The 14,617-nt window shown below is 38.5% G+C and overlaps 1 protein-coding gene across 8 annotated transcripts in view; it reads left to right on the forward strand.

Annotated features, from left to right (window-relative positions):
- Positions 1-14,617, forward strand: part of NLGN1 (neuroligin 1) — a 679,524-nt gene that overhangs the window by 57,896 nt on the left and 607,011 nt on the right. Inside the window, exon 2 of one of the 8 annotated variants that reach the window (XM_053710151.1) lies at positions 10,424-10,441. The exons of the other annotated variants lie outside the window; for them this stretch is intronic. Coding sequence (XP_053566126.1) covers positions 10,424-10,441 — 18 coding nt within the window. The remainder of the gene's footprint in view (positions 1-10,423; positions 10,442-14,617) is intronic. 8 annotated transcript variants of the gene reach the window in all.

The raw sequence follows: 14,617 nt of genomic DNA on the forward strand, positions 1-14,617 counted from the left end.
AGACATTCTTATCAAACTTCACTGCCTAACTGTTCTTTAGGATGAATGTGCACAAATTCCCACAGACGTATAAATCTTGTTGAAAGCCTTCTCAGAAGAAACACCAGTCCTAAGACAGCTTCTTAACCTCCCTACCACCTCAGACATGGCAGACTAAAATCAACCTAGAGTGATTACACTTGGTTGCACAACAGCAGGGTCGGAGGTTGCACAAGAGAGTGCTTGGACAATCTTAAAATTGACAAGCAGATGCTGCATTGCAGATGAACAAGTTTTCCACTCATAGATTCATAAAAATACCTATAAATATATTTATATTATATTTGTTGATATAGCCTATTACAGCCTGGTCAAGCAATAACTGCATAGAATGTTACAGGGCTAGCTTTACTCCATCCTCTCTGGACAGTGGAAAAACACAAATTTCAAATGAAGTTCAAGTGGGCAAAAGACATTATGGAAATATACTACAATTTATTTTACTATGCTTTTACTTTTTATGGAGAATTCAGTATTAAATTCAATATCCTTTTAATAAACTAGATGATGTCAATATTGTTTTCATGTATTTATATCAATTAGTATTATGATTTGTTCATAACGATAATTTAGCTGTATTTTCTCAGTATATCAATCTATGAATTGCCCTTTTCTTTGAGAGGATATAAATTATTAATTTAATTCCAATAACCAGATAGGGTGAAGGTGATATACTGCTATCACTATCATTTTATCATGAAGGCAATTAAGCCTTATAGGACATCACTGATTCTTCCTGGTGCCTCTGTCACTGCTCTAACTGAATTACTGTCAGGGCACTGGAGGCCACTTTTCTGTCAGGCTGATTTGCCCCATCTATCTACTAGCGTCCTTATAATGAGCTTGGATGTGATCTCATTTTTATAATTCTGCCAACGTTAAATAACAGTATACAGATGTCACTATATAAAAGGGGAAATTCAGCATTAAGCCTTTATTATTATTTAAACAGTTTTTTATTGTGTTTTTGGCAGTTGTCTTTAGAAATGTGCTATCAGTCCTTAAGGAAAGTATTCTGTAAAGCTAACTTTACATAATACAATATATGTATGTTTCCTATTCAGTACTGAATAAATATAAAGAAGCTCTGTGCATATTTGAATATGAAAACTGGAATTCTAATAAATGCTATTGAACTATTAATCATTAAAAAAACTAGTTATTTATTGTGTTGCAAAAATAATTCTTTGTTATCAATGTTTAGTTAATTATGAATTGTATGGCTTGTGCTTTTTGAAGTGTGTAACATAAATGTAGAAGGGAAATTAAATTCAACATTCAGTTAAAGGGACACTGAACCCAAATTTTAAGCAACTTCAAATTTACTCCTATGTTCTTTATTCTCTTGTTATCTTTATTTGAAATGCAAGAATGTAAGTTTAGATGTCGGCCCATTTTTGGTGAACAACCTAGGTTGTCCTTGCTGATTGGTGGATAAATTCATCCACCAATCAAAAACTGCTGTGCAGAGTTCTGAACCAAGAAAAAAGCTTAGATGCCTTCTTTTTCATATAAAGATAGCAAGAGAACGAAGACACATTGATAATAGGAGTAAATTAGAAAGTTGCTTAAAATTGCATGCTCTATCTGAATCACGAAAGAAAAATTTTGGGTTCAGTGTCCCTTTAAGGAAAATAAAACAACATTGTAACATAAAATGAATGTTTATTTGGCCTATTTTTGCTTTAAAATACCTTTAAAATATGCTTGTTCCATTTCCTCCCAGAGAGGGTGAGGGCTTTGGTGCCTCCATCATAATTAAGTATGGTGAAATTTACCAGAGCCATAACATCATACACAGTGATTGGTTGTCTCAGAGCTAAAACTAATTTATAACTGTTTTAAATGGCACCATGCTTTTCAAAAAGTTTATACCTGAGCTGCTCATGACTTGCTAACTTGTGAAATTGTACTAGCAAAATTACATTATTAAATGATTGTAAAACATTTCTTTGGCAATGCATTGCTTTAAAGCTAAAATATGATATTAGTTTAATGTCTCTGCATCTGGTAATTAGTGCTCAAAGAGGTCACAAATTCAAATGGCCACCACTTTTAGATTTCAGGGCCTTTATTCATAGACCATCACTTCATCTATCTTTTTAGGGTTACCTTAGTGGCGGTCCCTGCCATTAACATCTATAATTGTGTAAGGTGCCCCATACATGATATCTCGCACATTGAACAAGAACCAATGGTAATGTCATTATAATTGTAAAATATTTGCTTATCTGTTTTGTTATGGAAAAGTAATCGAGTTGGCTAGAACATTAGAAGTCTTGAGGAGTTGGCCATAGGTGTTTTGGGTGTATTCTAGAGACGTGGTAAGGATCCTTCACCTACAACTCTGTTGTTTCTGTGAAATATCTCATCTGGTGGATGAGATTCACTATCTAATTTGTACTTTTTTATTTCTCTTTACATTATTTCAATCTTTTGGAATGTTATTACTGAGGGGAGCACAAATATTGAGATACATACATATACATCTCTAAAGATGTATATTTATGTATGTATATACAGTATATCTAAATATGTCTATATATGTGTACTTATGTATTTATGTATTTATATGCATATATATGTATTTACAGACATATATATATATAGGCACATAAATACATATATTAAGACATATGTAGAAGTGAATTGGAGCCCTTTTCAGTCAAGTAGATAAAAACATGTTAAAGCATATTTATACAATATTGTTTTTAAAACATTTTTAACTATGCATTTACTGTAAATATTTCACATTCTACACATAGCAAAATATGTTCTATGTATATAAATAGATATTCCTATACATATATGTACATATCTATACATATATATAATCAAGTGTGTGTGGTATATATATATATATATATATATATATATATATATATATATATATATATATATATATATATATGTATAGGTATATATTGTACCAAAAACATCAGATATATGTAGAAATATGTATTTATGAATAAATTAAACATATTATATTATTTAAGAAACATTGTAATGTAAAATATTCATATTTTCATGTCGGGTTAGCGCAAATGAGAATATGCGATCGGGTTTGTGCGAGAGTGTGGTGTTAAGTTTTTTTTTTTTACACTTTTTTTTCTCTTTTGACTTCTATGGAGGAATACGTGAACGCAACCGTGATATTCTAAGTTCGGCTTTTTGTGCTTGTTGGGTTAGCATGAGAGTGAAAACAGTTTACTTATTACTCGCAATATGAGCGCATCCTGACAAGCACAAAAAGCTTACTTCTAGCACAATTAACACTGGAGCAGATGCGTTCATTTGTGCTCCACTCGTAATCTAGCCCTTAATGTTTTGTAATGACTCTTCTGATAACAAAACTAGCTATATTATATAGACCTTGACTTGTTGAATAGAGGTTTTTCAAAATGTGATTTATTACTCTTTAGGTGATATTTGTAAGACCATAAAACTGTAAATATGCTTTCTGTACACATCATAAATAACCATATACCTGTTTATCAAGATTGCATTCCAGTATAATGTAACACTATAATTTCTTTGGTAATGTTTATACTTATTTGCTTCTCACTGGGTCGTACATTTTAGATTTAGAGTTTACTAAACTGGGTTTTACCAAACCGTGTGCTTCATGGTTTCTCTCCTGAAGTGTGAACATCCTATTGGTGGAGGTTAAAGGCATAGTCACATGCAAGCCATAGTGTAATTAAAAAATGCCCTAACGCACTAGTGTATTTTATTATATAAGCCCTTATGGCCACGTAATGACTGTTAATAATCAAAATAATTAATAATGAAGCAAGTGTAAATATAAATGTATAAAATTGTAAGTGTGTGTGCGTATTTGTGTATGTGTGCGTGTGTGTGTATATGTATGTGTGTCTGTTTGCAATCGATTGTGTGTGTGTGCATGTGTGTATATGTGTGTGTGTGTGTGTGTGTGTGTGTGCATGTGTGTATATGTGTGTGTGTGTATGTGTGTATGTGTGTGTGTGTGTGCGTGTGTGTGTATATGTATGTGTGTCTGTTTGCAATCGATTGTGTGTGTGTGCATGTGTGTATATGTGTGTGTGTGCGTGTATATGTGTGTGTGTGTGTGTGTGTGTGTGTGTGTGTGTGTGTATATGTGTGTCTGCAATCGATTGTGTGTGTGTGTGCATGTGTATATGTGTGTGTGTGTGTATGTGTGTGTGTGATTGTGTGTGTGTGTGTATGTGTGTGTGTGTGTGTGCATGTGTGTATATGTGTGTGTGTGTGTGTATGTGTGTGTGTGATTGTGTGTGTGTGTGTGTATGTGTGTGTATGTGTGCATGTGTGTATATGTGTGTGTGTATATGTGTGTGTGTGTGTGTTTGTTTTTGTGAATGTGCTGTTCTGTAGCCATATTTCAAGTTTTAACCATTTCCATTATAAACCTCGTTTTTCAAATGCTTATTACACTGGATATTATTGTACACATGGGGGAGCTTATGAATGAACTAGGGATTAATGGCTCCAAAGCAAGGCAGCTAGTGAAGCTGAAATCCCTGTATTATGTGTGTTATTGGTGTTTGCTTTCATCTAAGGCTATAATCAGAGTGTGTTACTGACAACTTAAATATTACTTATAGGGGCCTATTTATGAAAGGCCTGTCGGACATGATCCTACATTGCAGATCATGACTGACAGACATCGCTGAATGCGGAGAGCAATACGCTCTTCGCATTCAGCATTACACCAGCAGCTCTTGTGAACTGCTGGTGCAATGCCACCCCTGCAGATTTGCGGCCAATCGGCCCCTAGCAGGGGGTGTCAATCAACCCGATCGTATTCGATCGGGTAGAATTGCGGCGATTTCTGTCTGCCTCCTCAGAGCAGGCGGACAGGTTATGGAGCAGCGGTCTTTAGACCGCTTCTTCATAACTGGTGTTTCTGGTGATCCTGAAGGCTCGTCATAAACACAAGGCTTAATTAATGTTTAGTTTTATTGGCAACCATGGGATAATGGAAGGTTAAACTGATTAAACAAGAATGGAGCGGATTACAAGTTGAAAGTAAACACAATCGTTTGAGCGCAATTGGAGTTAACACTCGTTAAGCGCGTTCTGGTTAACTGTTAAATGAAACAAAAAAGTGTCACAAAACACATAAAAAATACATTACACAGTACACTTACACTCAAAAAAACACCATCTAATAAAATTGATTTTAAAAATATTGCACAAAAAAAGTTATAAGGGCTCAGAGATATGAGGTCTCAGTTGTTGCACAAAAATATATTTCCTGGGTCAACCCAAGTCAGGGTTTTTTTTAATTTTTTTAATTCCCATTTTCAGCCATTCCTGGGTCAACCCAAGTCAGGGTTTTTTTTAATTTTTTTAATTCCCATTTTCAGCCACTGGCAAGTAATGTTAGAGCATTCAAATAGCACTGAAATATGAGCAAACATCAACATCAATTTCAATATTAGAGTAACTATACAAAATCACATTTTATCTCTTGTAACTTATTTCAGTATTTTAGCTACTGATCTCTTGTAACTACAGTATTTTTAGTTATTTGGATTGATTTATTTTGAAGGAAGACAATACAGGTAAGAGATGCAAAATATAAGCCTTAATCTAAATATCAAGTGGGCAGGGGGTACATAATAGGTAGATCACTTCTACTACCTATCCCCACGTTTATTTTTATTTTTTTACCAGTCCCCTTGTCTACATAGTGCATAAGGCATCTGAAAAAGTAACTACCATGCAAATTTAGACAGCTGGTACCTTTCGGTGGGGGGGGGGGGGCTTCAGTAATAAATGGGGTACATAGCACAGCTAGCACCCTCTAGAACCACTGCTGGTAAGCCTGAGTTTAAAGTAAAGGAATACAGACACCTTTTTGGTGCAATTTCAGTTAGTAGTTTCTGTAGCATTTCTTTCATGCTTGTATATTGTACATTGATTAATATGTGCACTAATAGATTAGCTGTGTATTTATATCATGTATAATAATTTTAGCGATTATTATCTATTTAAATATTTCCAAAATTCTCAACCAATATACTTTAAATTTCCTTTTTTTTAATTCAATGTTACAAGAACCTGAAAAACAGCATTTATTATTGAATGGTCTGGAAAATGGTTCCAAAATAAACTCACTTGCTGTCTGAATATTCATAATATCCTCCATGTTACTTGTACACCCAAACTGGGCTACTTCCTTAGTTCGATTCAAAGGCTAACATTCCAGATGAATGCCACTCAGCTCCTTTGAGAAAGCGATATGTGAAATGCATTCGGTGACGCAACTCTATGTGACTTTTTATTACTTGTACTAATAAAGTACTTGTTTTAATATTACCATAATAGTCCTTAATACTTAATATTTCACAGGGTTAACATATTTGATATGTTCACTTGGAGTATGTATCAAAGTAAAAAAGTAAAACTATATCTGCTATTTAATTTAATACACAGTGTGATAAGCCCATACACCCCAACTGTCACGATTTTCGCGGGACAGTCCCGATTTTAGGGATCTGTCCCTCCGTCCCGAGTTGCTATTTAGCCCATACTCAGATGCAGCTGGCTTTGCTCTCACAGGGTTAGATACCTGTTATATTCCCTGTGGAAAAGGAATGGTGTGTGGGTTAAGCAGGAGTAAGAAGGCTGTATACACTCTGACCACAGGTAATGGTGACCTCTCTAGCCTATCTCTGGTAATGATGATGTCTAACCCCTGGTGATAATACTAGCATGCCTTCAGTTTTATACAATGAGCAGTGCTAATACCAGGGTAACGAACAGTGTAACGAACAGTGGCAGCCGCAGACTGCCAGCTAATGTGCTTGCCAACCCCAGGACCCCATAAAATGAATTACAGATACCCATATATGATGTAGTGTGTGTGTCTATCTGTATCCAGAACTGTGTGTGTGTATCTGTTTGTATAAGTTTATGCTATGTAGTGTGTGTGTGTGTGTGTGTGTGTGTGTGTGCATGTATAAATGTAAGCTATGTAGTGTGTGTATGTGTATCTGCATGTATAAGTGTGTATCTGCATGTATAAGTGTATGCTATGTAGTATGTGTGTGTCTGCATGTATAAGTGTATACTATGTAATGTCTGTGTATCTGCATGTATAAGTGTATGCTGTATGTATAAGTTTATGCTATGTAGTGTGTGTGTGTGTCTGCATGTATAAATGTAAGCTATGTAGTGTGTGTATGTGTATCTGCATGTATAAGTGTATACTATGTAATGTCTGTGTATCTGCATGTATAAGTGTATACTGCATGTATAAGTATATGCTGCATGTATAAGTGTATGCTATGTAGTGTGTGTGTATCTGCATGTGTAAGTGTATGCTATGTAGTGTGTGTGTATCTACATGTATAAGTGTATGCTATGTAGTGTGTGTGTATCTGCATGTATAAGTGTATACTATGTAATGTCTGTGTATCTGCATGTATAAGTGTATACTGCATGTATAAGTATATGCTGCATGTATAAGTGTATGCTATGTAGTGTGTGTGTATCTGCATGTGTAAGTGTATGCTATGTAGTGTGTATGTATCTACATGTATAAGTGTATGCTATGTAGTGTGTGTGTATCTGCATGTATAAGTGTATGCTAGTAGTGTGTGTGTATCTGCATGTGTAAGTGTATGCTATGTAGCATGCTACTGTGCATTTTTGCTGATTTTAAAGGCCAGAATCAAGAATATTAATGGGGAATGCAGAGAGTAGTTTTAAAGAATTTATTAATAAATGTGCAATTAAGATAAAAATATTTAGCAATGTCTTTGCAAAGGCTAATTAAATACATAGCTCACATAGCCATACCAGTGGTTTGAGCTTGTGTTTGATTTGCAGCCTAAGTGTATTAAAATATATGACTTTATTTAGAATTTTATTTTTATTACTTTGGTCTTATGATTTTTTAAGCCCCGCCCACCAGCCCCGGGTTGGGGGGAGTGTCCCTCTTTTGAATTTTGAAATGTTGGGAGGTATGTAAGCCTCATATTGTTATATATGTTCCATCTCATTTGTGAAGTCAGAATAACCATACAATCAGAATGTTTCCCTTGGTGTAAAATAAAGCTTGATATATATGAACACTGCGCTTTTAATTGCGGAATATTTTGTAATGCATTTCTAAGACATATGTTGTAACCGCCTCTGTTGCTGGAAAGATTAGTGTAAAGGTCTGTAAAATAAAATACTATTGTCTCTTTTAATTGTGGTCACTGTAAGACGCAGCTCAATGTTTTCCATGTAGAAATCTTGAAATAGTGATTGAACCATTGTTGTGCTTCATGGTCTCATCAGCAAGATTCTTTAAGCTGTAATTTTGATCAACAAGCAATGGACTCAAAATCAACTCATTTATATAGAGAAACAGATATTATACAATTGGGAAATTAGTTCCCATCTAAACACACTAAACTAAATTATAAGAGGGAAAAAAACAATGTCTGTGTGGTGATGTAAATTGCATTACCATGGCAATGCAGTAAGCAAATCTCATGAAACTGATAAAGAAAAATAAAGCTGAAATGAAAGCTGAGTTGGAAATTGTGCACAAATATTGTAGTTATAGAAATAAAATGTATCCAAATCCAGAAACTTGCTTGTGGCACAGGTGATTAAAACAAAAATACAAGAAATGTAGAGCGTTATAGATACATAGCTCCCCTGACACCAATCCTTAAAACTGCTATTGTATTATGGGTTTTACATAGCAGAAAAATAACCCCCGGCTGTTTTCAGAGTGATATCTTTATATTTTATATGTCTGGCTATTTCACTTTGTGCTTTGTAAGGAGACTTTAAAACTCCATAGATAGCACATTTTAGGAAGTAACTTACAACATTCCAGCTAAATACTTTATTTATCAAGCTGCGAATACAGGAGTGATTGCAGTGCAGGCTTGCAATGCTAATGCAGCAGTCTCTGAGATGTGGAGACTTAAAATTGCATAATCCACAAATGCACAATACAAATTAAATCTAATTGCATTTACTCTGAACCTATGTAGATTTCTCCAACATAGGTGTGTCCGGTCCACGGCGTCATCCTTACTTGTGGGATATTCTCTTCCCCAACAGGAAATGGCAAAGAGCCCAGCAAAGCTGGTCACATGATCCCTCCTAGGCTCCGCCTACCCCAGTCATTCTCTTTGCCGTTGTACAGGCAACATCTCCACGGAGATGGCTTAGAGTTTTTTAGTGTTTAACTGTAGTTTTTATTATTCAATCAAGAGTTTGTTATTTTAAAATAGTGCTGGTATGTACTATTTACTCAGAAACAGAAAAGAGATGAAGATTTCTGTTTGTATGAGGAAAATGATTTTAGCAACCGTTACTAAAATCCATGGCTGTTCCACACAGGACTGTTGAGATGAATTAACTTCAGTTGGGGGAACAGTGAGCAGTCTCTTGCTGCTTGAGGTATGACACATTCTAACAAGACGATGTAATGCTGGAAGCTGTCATTTTCCCTATGGGATCCGGTAAGCCATGTTTATTAAAATAGTAAATAAGGGCTTCACAAGGGCTTATTAAGACTGTAGACTTTTTCTGGGCTAAATCGATTCATTATTAACACATATTTAGCCTTGAGGAATCATTTAATCTGGGTATTTGATAAGATTATATCGGCAGGCACTGTTTTAGACACCTTATTCTTTAGGGGCTTTCCCAAATCATAGGCAGAGCCTCATTTTCGCGCCGGTGTTGCGCACTTGTTTTTGAGAGGCATGACATGCAGTCGCATGTGTGAGGAGCTCTGATACATAGAAAAGACTTTCTGAAGGCGTCATTTGGTATCGTATTCCCCTTTGGGCTTGGTTGGGTCTCAGCAAAGCAGATACCAGGGACTGTAAAGGGGTTAAAGTTAAAAACGGCTCCGGTTCCGTTATTTTAAGGGTTAAAGCTTCCAAATTTGGTGTGCAATACTTTTAAGGCTTTAAGACACTGTGGTGAAATTTTGGTGAATTTTGAACAATTCCTTCATATTTTTTCGCAATTGCAGTAATAAAGTGTGTTCAGTTTAAAATTTAAAGTGACAGTAACGGTTTTATTTTAAAACGTTTTTTGTACTTTGTTATCAAGTTTATGCCTGTTTAACATGTCTGAACTACCAGATAGACTGTGTTCTGAATGTGGGGAAGCCAGAGTTCCTTCTCATTTAAATAAATGTGATTTATGTGACAGTGACAATGATGCCCAAGATGATTCCTCAAGTGAGGGGAGTAAGCATGGTACTGCATCATTCCCTCCTTCGTCTACACGAGTCTTGCCCACTCAGGAGGCCCCTAGTACATCTAGCGCGCCAATACTCCTTACTATGCAACAATTAACGGCTGTAATGGATAATTCTGTCAAAAACATTTTAGCCAAAATGCACACTTATCAGCGTAAGCGCGACTGCTCTGTTTTAGATACTGAAGAGCATGACGACGCTGATAATAATGTTTCTGAAGGGCCCCTAAGCCAGTCTGATGGGGCCAGGGAGGTTTTGTCTGAGGGAGAAATTACAGATTCAGGGAACACTTCTCAACAAGCTGAACCTGATGTGATTACGTTTAAATTTAAGTTGGAACATCTCCGCGCTCTGCTTAAGGAGGTATTATCCACTCTGGATGATTGTGACAATTTAGTCATCCCAGAGAAGCTATGTAAAATGGACAAGTTCCTAGAGGTCCCGGGGCTCCCAGAAGCTTTTCCTATACCCAAGCGGGTGGCGGACATTGTAAATAAAGAATGGGAAAGGCCCGGTATTCCTTTCGTCCCCCCCCCCATATTTAAAAAATTGTTTCCTATGGTCGACCCCAGAAAGGACTTATGGCAGACAGTCCCCAAGGTCGAGGGAGCGGTTTCCACTTTAAACAAACGCACCACTATACCCATAGAAGATAGTTGTGCTTTCAAAGATCCTATGGATAAAAAATTAGAAGGTTTACTTAAAAAGATGTTTGTTCAGCAGGGTTACCTTCTACAACCAATTTCATGCATTGTCCCTGTCGCTACAGCCGCATGTTTCTGGTTCGATGAGCTGGTAAAGGCGGTCGATAGTGATTCTCCTCCTTATGAGGAGATTATGGACAGAATCAATGCTCTCAAATTGGCTAATTCTTTCACCCTAGACGCCACTTTGCAATTGGCTAGGTTAGCGGCTAAGAATTCTGGGTTTGCTATTGTGGCGCGCAGAGCGCTTTGGTTGAAATCTTGGTCAGCTGATGCGTCTTCCAAGAACAAGCTACTTAACATTCCTTTCAAGGGGAAAACGCTGTTTGGCCCTGACTTGAAAGAGATTATCTCTGATATCACTGGGGGTAAGGGCCACGCCCTTCCTCAGGATCGGCCTTTCAAGGCCAAAAATAAACCTAATTTTCGTCCCTTTCGTAGAAACGGACCAGCCCAAAGTGCTACGTCCTCTAAGCAAGAGGGTAATACTTCTCAAGCCAAGCAAGCTTGGAGACCAATGCAAGGCTGGAACAAGGGAAAGCAGGCCAAGAAACCTGCCACTGCTACCAAGACAGCATGAAATGTTGGCCCCCGATCCGGGACCGGATCTGGTGGGGGGCAGACTCTCTCTCTTCGCTCAGGCTTGGGCAAGAGATGTTCTGGATCCTTGGACACTAGAAATAGTCTCCCAAGGTTATCTTCTGGAATTCAAGGGGCTTCCCCCAAGGGGGAGGTTCCACAGGTCTCAGTTGTCTTCAGACCACATAAAAAGACAGGCATTCTTAAATTGTGTAGAAGACCTGTTAAAAATGGGAGTGATTCATCCTGTTCCATTAGGAGAACAAGGGATGGGGTTCTACTCCAATCTGTTCATGGTTCCCAAAAAAGAGGGAACGTTCAGACCAATCTTAGATCTCAAGATCTTAAACAAGTTTCTCAAGGTTCCATCGTTCAAAATGGAAACCATTCGAACAATTCTTCCTTCCATCCAGGAAGGTCAATTCATGACCACGGTGGATTTAAAGGATGCGTATCTACATATTCCTATCCACAAGGAACATCATCGGTTCCTAAGGTTCGCATTCCTGGACAAGCATTACCAGTTCGTGGCGCTTCCTTTCGGATTAGCCACTGCTCCAAGGATTTTCACAAAGGTACTAGGGTCCCTTCTAGCTGTGCTAAGACCAAGGGGCATTGCTGTAGTACCTTACTTGGACGACATTCTGATTCAAGCGTCGTCCCTTCCTCAAGCAAAGGCTCACACGGACATCGTCCTGGCCTTTCTCAGATCTCACGGATGGAAAGTGAACGTGGAAAAGAGTTCTCTTTCTCCGTCAACAAGGGTTCCCTTCTTGGGAACAATAATAGACTCCTTAGAAATGAGGATTTTTCTGACAGAGGCCAGAAAAACAAAACTTCTAGACTCTTGTCGGATACTTCATTCCGTTCCTCTTCCTTCCATAGCGCAGTGCATGGAAGTGATAGGTTTGATGGTAGCGGCAATGGACATAGTTCCTTTTGCGCGCATTCATCTAAGACCATTACAACTGTGCATGCTCAGTCAGTGGAATGGGGACTATACAGACTTGTCTCCGAGGATACAAGTAAATCAGAGGACCAGAGACTCACTCCGTTGGTGGCTGTCCCTGGACAACCTGTCACAAGGGATGACCTTCCGCAGACCAGAGTGGGTCATTGTCACGACCGACGCCAGTCTGATGGGCTGGGGCGCGGTCTGGGGATCCCTGAAAGCTCAGGGTCTTTGGTCTCGGGAAGAATCTCTTCTACCGATAAATATTCTGGAACTGAGAGCGATATTCAATGCTCTCCAGGCTTGGCCTCAGCTAGCGAGGGCCAAGTTCATACGGTTTCAATCAGACAACATGACAACTGTTGCGTACATCAACCATCAGGGGGGAACAAGGAGTTCCCTGGCGATGGAAGAAGTGACCAAAATCATTCAATGGGCGGAGTCTCACTCCTGCCACCTGTCTGCAATCCACATCCCAGGAGTGGAAAATTGGGAAGCGGATTTTCTGAGTCGTCAGACATTACATCCGGGGGAGTGGGAACTCCATCCGGAAATCTTTGCCCAAATCACTCAACTGTGGGGCATTCCAGACATGGATCTGATGGCCTCTCGTCAGAACTTCAAAGTTCCTTGCTACGGGTCCAGATCCAGGGATCCCAAGGCGGCTCTAGTGGATGCACTAGTAGCACCTTGGACCTTCAAACTAGCTTATGTATTCCCGCCGTTTCCTCTCATCCCCAGGCTGGTAGCCAGGATCAATCAGGAGAGGGCGTCGGTGATCTTGATAGCTCCTGCGTGGCCACGCAGGACTTGGTATGCAGATCTGGTGAATATGTCATCGGCTCCACCATGGAAGCTACCTTTGAGACGGGACCTTCTTGTTCAAGGTCCGTTCGAACATCCGAATCTGGTCTCACTCCAGCTGACTGCTTGGAGATTGAACGCTTGATCTTATCGAAGCGAGGGTTCTCAGATTCTGTTATCGATACTCTTGTTCAGGCCAGAAAGCCTGTAACTAGAAAGATTTACCACAAAATTTGGAAAAAATATATCTGTTGGTGTGAATCTAAAGGATTCCCTTGGGACAAGGTTAAGATTCCTAAGATTCTATCCTTCCTTCAAGAAGGATTGGAAAAAGGATTATCTGCAAGTTCCCTGAAGGGACAGATTTCTGCCTTGTCTGTGTTACTTCACAAAAAGCTGGCAGCTGTGCCAGATGTTCAAGCCTTTGTTCAGGCTCTGGTTAGAATCAAGCCTGTTTACAAACCTTTGACTCCTCCTTGGAGTCTCAACTTAGTTCTTTCAGTTCTTCAGGGGGTTCCGTTTGAACCCTTACATTCCGTTGATATTAAGTTATTATCTTGGAAAGTTTTGTTTTTGGTTGCAATTTCTTCTGCTAGAAGAGTTTCAGAATTATCTGCTCTGCAGTGTTCTCCTCCTTATCTGGTGTTCCATGCAGATAAGGTGGTTTTGCGTACTAAACCTGGTTTTCTTCCAAAAGTTGTTTCTAACAAAAACATTAACCAGGAGATTATCGTACCTTCTCTGTGTCCGAAACCAGTTTCAAAGAAGGAACGTTTGTTGCACAATTTGGATGTTGTTCGCGCTCTAAAATTCTATTTAGACGCTACAAAGGATTTTAGACAAACATCTTCCTTGTTTGTTGTTTATTCCGGTAAAAGGAGAGGTCAAAAAGCAACTTCTACTTCTCTCTCTTTTTGGATTAAAAGCATCATCAGATTGGCTTACGAGACTGCCGGACAGCAGCCTCCCGAAAGAATCACAGCTCATTCCACTAGGGCTGTGGCTTCCACATGGGCCTTCAAGAACGAGGCTTCTGTTGATCAGATATGTAGGGCAGCGACTTGGTCTTCACTGCACACTTTTACCAAATTTTACAAGTTTGATACTTTTGCTTCTTCTGAGGCTATTTTTGGGAGAAAGGTTTTGCAAGCCGTGGTGCCTTCCATCTAGGTGACCTGATTTGCTCCCTCCCATCATCCGTGTCCTAAAGCTTTGGTATTGGTTCCCACAAGTAAGGATGACGCTGTGGACCGGACACACCTATGTTGGAGAAAACAGAATTTATGTTTACCTGATAAATTACTTTCT

This window comes from Bombina bombina, chromosome 4 (assembly GCF_027579735.1).
Source record: "Bombina bombina isolate aBomBom1 chromosome 4, aBomBom1.pri, whole genome shotgun sequence".
Taxonomy (NCBI): domain Eukaryota; kingdom Metazoa; phylum Chordata; class Amphibia; order Anura; family Bombinatoridae; genus Bombina; species Bombina bombina.